Source organism: Ailuropoda melanoleuca, chromosome 8, assembly GCF_002007445.2.
Source record: "Ailuropoda melanoleuca isolate Jingjing chromosome 8, ASM200744v2, whole genome shotgun sequence".
Taxonomy (NCBI): domain Eukaryota; kingdom Metazoa; phylum Chordata; class Mammalia; order Carnivora; family Ursidae; genus Ailuropoda; species Ailuropoda melanoleuca.
In genome coordinates this window covers 58,338,122-58,346,163 of record NC_048225.1, presented here as the reverse complement: position 1 = coordinate 58,346,163, position 8,042 = coordinate 58,338,122, and the positions used below count along the sequence as shown (strand labels likewise).

General features: G+C 40.0%; 1 protein-coding gene across 1 annotated transcript; it reads right to left on the bottom strand.

Moving 5' to 3' along the window:
• Positions 1-6,960: 6,960 nt before the first annotated feature.
• LOC100467388 (olfactory receptor 56A3) lies at positions 6,961-8,042 on the bottom strand. The gene is made up of 2 exons (XM_034666478.1): positions 7,791-8,042; positions 6,961-7,626 (listed from the first exon to the last, which is right to left on the bottom strand). The coding sequence occupies exons 1-2, from the start codon at positions 8,040-8,042 to the stop codon at positions 6,961-6,963; spliced, it is 918 nt and encodes a 305-aa protein (XP_034522369.1).

Sequence of the window (8,042 nt, the reverse complement as noted above, 5' to 3'; positions counted from 1 at the left end):
CCCATCTTAACCCCTCAGAAGCTTTTATCTTGATGCAGTCCCAATAGTTCATTTTTGCGTTTGTTTCCCTTCCCTTTGGAGACATTTCTAGTAAGAACTTTCTACTACTGAGGTCAAAGAGGTTTCTGCCTGTGTTCTCCTTAGGATTTTGATGATTTCCTTTCTCACATTGAGGGTCTTTTATCCATTTTGAATTTATTTTTGTGTATGGTGTAAGAAAATGGTCCAGTTTCATTCTTCTGCATGTTGCTGTTCAGTTTTCCCGCACGATTTGTTGAAGAGACTGTCTTTTTTCCACTGGATATTCATTCCTGCTTTGCTGAAGATTAATTGACCATAGAGTTGTGTCTCCATCTCTGGGTTCTCTATTCTGTTCCATTGATCTATTTGTCTGTTTTTGTGCCAGTACCATAGTATCTCGATGTCTACAGCTTTTTATAATATGGCTTGAAGTGCAGAATCATGATGCCTCCCTCATTGCTTTTCTTTTTTCAGGATTGCTTTGGCTATTCGGGATCTTTTGTGGTTCTAGCTCTGTGAAAAATGCTGGTGGTATTTTGATAAGGATTGCATTAAATGTGTAGATTGCTCTAAGTAGTATAGACATTTTAATGATGCTTGTTCTTCTAATCCATGATCATGGAATGCTTTTCCATTTCTTTGTGTCCTCTTCAATTTCTTTCATAAGTGTTCTATAATTTTTAGAGTACAGGTATTTTACCTTTTTGGTTAGGTTTTTTTCCTTAGGTATCTTATGGTTTTTGAGGGGGTCTTAGTCTGGTTTTGGGATTAAGGCAATTCCGGTGTCATAGAACATGTTTGGAAGTTTTCCTTCCATTTCTGTTTTTGAAATAGCTTCAGAAGAATAGGTATTATTTCTTCTTTAAATGGTTGATAAAATTCCCCTGGGAAGCCATCTGGCCCTTGACTCTTGTTTTTGGGAGGTTTTTGATTACTGTTTCAGTTTCCTTGCTGGTTATGGGTCTGTTCAGATTTTCTACCTCTTCCTGATTCAGCCTTGGTAATTTATAAGTTTCCAGGAATTCATCCATTTCTTCCAGATTGCCTAATTTTGTTGGCATATAGTTGCTCATAATATGTTCTTACAGTTGTCTGTATTTCCTTGGTGTTGGTCATGATTACTTCCTTTCATTCATGATTTCATTAATGTGGGTCCTTTCTCTTTTCTTTTTGAGAAGTCTGGCTAGGGGTTTATCGATCTTATTTCAAAGAACCAGCTTCTAGTTTCGTTGATTTATTCTACTGTTCTAGTTTCTATTTCATTGATTTCTGCTCTAATCTTTATTAGTTCTCTCCTCCTGCTTTGTTTAGGTTTTATTTGCTGTTCTTTCTCCAGCTCCTTTAGGTGGAAGATTAGCTCGTGTATTTGAGATTTTTCTCATTTTTGAGAAAGGCTTGTATTGCAATGTACTTCCCTCTTAGGACCACCTTTGCTATATCCCAAAACTTTGAACAGTTGTATTTTCATTTTCATTAGTTTCTATCAATTTTTAAAATTCTTCTTTAATTTCCTGGTTGACCCATTCATTCTTTAGTAGGATGTTTTTTAACCTCCATGTATTTGAGGTCTTTCCAAATTTTTTCTTGTAGTTGCCTTCAAGCTTCATAGCATTATAATCTGAAAATATGCATGGTATGATCTTGATCTTTTTATACTTGTTGAGGGCTGATTTGTGACCCAGTATGTGACCCAAAATGCCAATATATATAATGAAATGATATATGTATATAATGAAAATAAACCAAAAAAATATAAAAATGTATAAACATAAAAATTTAAAAAATTAATAATATGTTGTTACCCGCTGTATAGTACATAATTAGTTTTGATGTAGTGTTCAATGATTCATTAGAACAGAATAAAAAAAAAGAAAAAAAAAGAAAGAACTATTTTGAGTGGTAGTCATTCTGTCCCAAGGGAATCAGAAGAATAAGATTAAAATTTCCGTAGGGGAAAATGAAAGATCATGTGAAAAAATAATAATAATAAAAGTAAAACAGGTATTGAAAATAAGAAAATAAATGAAAAAATAATAATAATAAATGAATAAATGTCAAAAGGAAGCTATATCCTATTTCCCCTAGAGCTGAAGCTTTGCTGCACTGTGTTCAGTAGACTTGCTGTGAGTGAATTGTTTGTGCTGGTCTTTGGGTGGAGGGGACTGGTGTGTTGATTTTCAGGATGACTTATTTCAGTGTAAATAGGCCTCCAGGGTGCAGCGGGTGAGGTTTGGTGTAAGTGGCTTGGCCTCCACCTCGTGGAGCCATCTCTGATGGGCAGGATGAATATGGCAGCACCCTGCTCTCTAGCCCTCTAGCTGAAAGTTTTCCCCGCCCCCCCAAGTCTTCAGTAAGCACTCACAGAAGAGCAATCAGTCACCCCTCTTGTGTCCACAGTTTCAGTCTGAACACTGCACGTTCACCCTGCCTGTGACTCAGCCTTTTTATCTCAGGTGTGTGACTGAGGTTCAAAACTCCAAATTTTAGGGACTCCCACGGCTTGGACCCATGCTGTTCCTCTGGGGAAGGGTCTCCCTGTGATTTTGCAATTTGCTGGCTAGTCCCAGGAAAGTGGTTGCACGACTGAACAGTGGTTGAGAGTTTACGGCAACACAGAACAGCAAACTGGCACCAAGCCCCACTGCTACTAGCCAGCTTTCCTGCTCCTATGCCTGGAAACAGTGCAACAAGTTGGTGCCCCTGATCTTCTTGTGATCCAGGGGATCCTCAGACCATGCTTTCGTTCCTGGGATTCTGTCCTGTTCACCACCTGAGCACCTTTAAGCCAAGCACACCCCTCATGATAGTGGACTTCTAAATGATCAGACTTTGTGCTCCACTGCTTATAATACTTTGTGGTAAGCTCTGTGAGGGGCTCAGGCCCCCTCCCTGCTACCATATCCACGGCTGTATCTCCCCTAATTCAACTCTGTGCACCTCCTACCTTCCAAAAGATGCATTTCTACTGTCGACTTTCAGCTATTGTTCTCTCTGACCTCTGGTTGATTTCTTGGGTGTTCTGAGTGATTTGGTAACTATTTAGCTGTGTTTGAGGGATGAGATAAGGTTAGGGTCCCTCTACTCCTCTAACATCTTAACTCCTCTCCCCACAACTGTTTTATTTTTTAAACCATTTGTTTCTTTTTTTTATATATATATAACTGAATGCCCAACTTCATATTTCCAATATTCTTATTAAGTCTTTGAGCACATTAATACTTTTATTTATCTAATAAATACTTTGGGCTTATATGCTAAGCATTGTTAATTTATCCTTAACTGTTATTCTTTCTAGCCCATTAATTCTGCTTCTTATGATATGGTGGTTCAGTTATGGTCTTTTTTCCATAGTATTGCTATTTTTTAAATATTATATCCTGTATGCATATGTCCCCAGAACAATTAAGTAGTCCTAGGGAAAACATACATGGGGGTAAGGGAAGAAGGAAGAGCAAGGGCTAGGCTGCAAATCCTCTAGGTGAGTTTTGTGATCGTCAGCCTAGGGCAAGTTTATTGAAGTCTGGGCTTTAATATTTCTTGTTTCTTACACCCTAGGCAAACCAGCTCCTCAAAGTAACCTTCCATTACCCCAGCTCCAGCACTACTCCAGCAGGGGAAGGGAGGGAAATCTGAAGGGGGAGAAATCAGAGAGGGAGATGAACCATGAGAGACTATGGATCCTGGAAAACAGACTGGGGGTTTCAGAAGGGAGGGGGGTGGGGGATGGGGTAACTGGGTGATGGGTATTAAGGAGGGCATGTGTTGTGATGAGCAGTGGGTGTTATTTGCAACTAATAATGTGCTGGCTAATGGAGCATTAAAAAAAAAAAGATTGTAAGAACCTTCTTTAAAATATGGACCCTGAAGCCTACAGGAAAGAATGGGCTTGCTCATTAGAGCAGAGAGGACTAGGGAAAGAAACTACTATAAAAACCAGCTGCCTATATTCACTTTCATATCCAATGTTTGCTCCATTAAAAACAAAAAAACTCTTTCTAATTGTTCTTTTTAAAATGTGAAGTCAACACAACAGAATAGCATAGTGAAACTTGAAACTAGAGTAAATAATTTTAATATACTCCCCTATTGACTCACACCCTCCCTCATCTGCCTTCCTGGAGATGGTAAAATTATAGTGTAGGCAATTATTTTTCAAGAATTTATAAACTATTGCTTTGAAATTTTACCAATTGTATTTAATCCTAAGAAGTTAATTTTTAAACATATTATAAATGGATTTCCCATTATTTTGCATCATCTTTATTCTCGTTTAAATTTTGTTCTTTCAGCACTATTTCTCTATGCTTATTTACTCATTAGTGAAAAAGAGTTTTCTGTCCATAAGAGAAAAAATACATTTAAACAATGAAAAAGTTACATATTTACCGTGTTGTGACATATTCTGATGCTCTTTAATCCTTTGTGTAGATCATAGTTACATCTGATAATTTCCCTCTCTCTGAAGAATCTTTGTAAACACTGAGTGTAAGCCTATTGGTGACAAGTTATTTCAGTCTGTTATACATTTTTCCCAGTTTATTTTAAATATTCCCCTACCACCTTTTCACTTGCATTGTTTCTGAAATCTGTTTTTGTGATTAATTTAATCCCTTCATATGTAATGTATCTTTTTTTCTGGCTTTTACAATTTTTTTCTTTAGCATTACTTCGGAACAACTGGATTATGATGTACCTTAGTGTATTCTTCATGTTTCTTACTCTTGGGTTTCATTGAGCTTCTTGGAACTCTGAGTTTATAAATTTTATCAGATTTGGAAACTTGCAACCATTAGTTTTTCAAATATATTCCATGTTCTCTCTTTTATCAAGAGATGATGCTTTGACACAATAAAGAATCCTTACGTGCACGGAGAGGACAATAAATACATATGTAAGAATTTCTTTTCACCTGTTTATAATATTCATTTATATGAGTATATGTTTTATAATGGGCCACATGGGCCCATCTATTTTTTCCATGCCTTTAAACATTAAGTTACTTATGTAGACAGGGCCCCACAGAATCTACAGGAGGCCTTGAATGAAGGTGACCAGAGCCTCTTATGTGATCACAGTCCATTTTGAGGTGATTTTTAAAAAAAAAATATTTATTTATTAGAGAGTGAGAGAGGACACAAGTGCAGAGGGAGGGGCAGAGAGAAGGGGAGAGGGAGAAGTAGGCTCCCCACTGAGCAGGGAACGCAGTGCAGGGCTTGATCCCAGGATCCTAAGATCATGACCTGAGCTGAAGGCAGACGGTTAACCAACTGAGTCACCCAGGTGCCCCTTGAGGTGCTTTCTTCCTGTGACTCTCCTATTTTTGCTTCCTTTCCCCTGACCACTACATCTTTTTGTAATCTCCATGCTAATCTCCCCACACTAGAAAAAAGGATGGTACAGAGGCTCCTCAGGGCTTTCTGGTGGGCTTCCTGCTCTTTTTTTCTTCATTATTTCATTAGGCCATTCTGCCTACTCCCATTGCTTAAAGATGACCTGTAGTCAATTCCCAAGCATACATCTTATTTGAGTGCTAGACCTCTAAGTAAGGCAAAGGGCTTACTATGCACTTCTACTTGTGTTTCTCATTTGTGTTCAAACTCAGTAACTAAAAATGTACTTCTGGTCTTACCTCTAAGCCCCCATTTGTCCCCTGGCAATGTTCCATACAATCCTCAGACCATGGAATATTGTATGAAATATGGTCTCCCTCACTCTTGATAAGTAGTATGAAAACCCAGAGGACAAGGACCATGCCTGAATTATATTCCTAGAAAATATCATACATTCAATCATTGATTCAACGTGTATTCAGTCATTAATTTCTAAACATTTATGGTCTCTACCATACACCTAGCACTGTTTGGGCACTGGAAATACAACAGTGAACACATCAGGCAAAAGTTCTTGCCCTTCTGCTTAAATTTTAGTAAAGGTAGGGCTGACTAAACAAATAAAAGCAAAATGTACAGTCAGTAGTTAGCGATTAATGTGCAAAACAAGGAAACAGACAAGGTGTTAGGACATCATCTGTGCTTTGGGGGAATATTGTTGGGTACTATTTTTAAATACTGTGGTCAGGGAGACCCCATGGACCTGAGGGAAGGGGCTATGTAGCCAGAGGAACAACAAGCAAAAATTCCCAGAGACAGGAATGTGGTTCGTGTTTTTGAGAAGCTGTTAGAGAGACAGTTCTGACTGAGGGACTGAAGGAAGAGGTCAGATATGTTAAGGAGTCCCAGCAACAGAAACAAATTCCTCTCTCTTCCGGGCTTCTTTGTGTGTTTTAATCTAACTCTTCTTACATTGATTTTACATGTTTTTGGCTTTCCCCCCAGGCTTTAGAGTAATGGGATCAAGATTTATGTATGTTAGAGTCCCATTTTCTAGCTCTGTGCCGGACATAAAATAATTTTCAATAAATATGTTTGAGTGCCTGGGGGAAAGGTTAAAGCACAACGGTTATTTTCAACATTTTTTAGCAGTTGCTTTTTAATCTCGTTTTACTTCTCCAAAGTCATGCACTGTCTTTAAGTTCTGATACTTCCCATCAGCCACATCTTTAAGTGAGTATGGATTTTCCATCACACTGACTCTAAAAGGGATTTAATAAGGGGCAGACACTGAAGTGTGATGCTCGGCTCATGAACTTTCATAGCCCCTGGTCCGGGTACCATGACGAGAATTTTATGTCTGTATCCTTAGTCACTTCCTGAAAACGATGGAAGGTAAGAGGTGTGTTATGACTGTGGGTAAGAGGGAAACCATGCAGTTCTTATCTTCAGGCATGTCCAGAGAGGATTAGGACTGTAATTTTATCCCCATGTCCCTGCCTTTTGACTGTGTTGGGTGTTCATGGTTGAGAAAAGTCAAGCTAGATTAGTTGCTGTTCTCTCCCACCCTCCTCAGTAATTTCCTAATCCCCACTTTAATCTCCTGGGTTCATACCCCATAGACAATGGGGTTGAGAGCTGCAGGAATTACATGGTGTAGGACATTAAGTAAGATGGGTATATCAGGGGAAACTTTCTTCTTGGCAATGTGGGTAAGAACAAAAACAAGAAGGATGGTGCTGAAGAAGAGGATGAGAATGAAGTGAGAGCCACATGTGCTCAGAGCTTTGGCAGCTGCCCCTTTTGCCTTGAGTCTAAGAACGGCTCTTAGGATGAAGGTATAGGAGAGGAAGATGAGGATGAGGTCAGAGCCCAGAAGAGTCCAGGCCACAATTAACTGGTAAATTCTGTTAAGGGCAATGTTATCACAGGAGAGCTTGGACACAGAGAGGTTGGCACAGATACAGTTCTCAATTATATTTTTTCCACAGTAACGGAGCCGGGCAGAGAGGATGGGAATGAACATAGTAAGAAGTACATTCCTGGCCAAAATAAAAATGGCGGCCTTGGCTACAAATTGGTCAGTGATGATGGATGAGTACCTCAGTGGGTGGCAGATAGCCACATAGCGGTCANCGATGGCCACATAGCGGTCATAGGCCATGGCCAGGAAGGTGCATGATTCCATGGGCAGGAAGTTATTCATGATGAACATCTGGAGGAAGTAGGCTGAGAAGCTGATGGACCTGAGGTCAAACCAGAAGATGGCCAGGACCTTGGGGATGACGGTCAGGCAGANAGATGGCCACATAGCGGTCATAGGCCATGGCCAGGAACGTGCATGATTCCATGGGCAGGAAGTTATTCATGATGAACATCTGGAGGAAGCAGGGCTGAGAAGCTGATGGACCTGAGGTCAAACCAGAAGATGGCCAGGACCTTGGGGATGACGGTCAGGCAGAGCACCATGTCAAGTAGGGAGAGGAGGCTGAGCAGGTAGTACATGGGCTCATGGAGAGAGGCCTCCAGCCTGATGGTGATCAGCAGGGTGACGTTGGCCCCCATGGCCAGGATGAAGAGCAGGCTGAGGGGCAGGGACAGCCAGTGCTGCGAGCTGGGGGACCTGACAAAACAATTCAGGATGAAGTCTGAGACTTCAGTAGAGAGGGAGCTGCTGTTACAAGGTAGCAT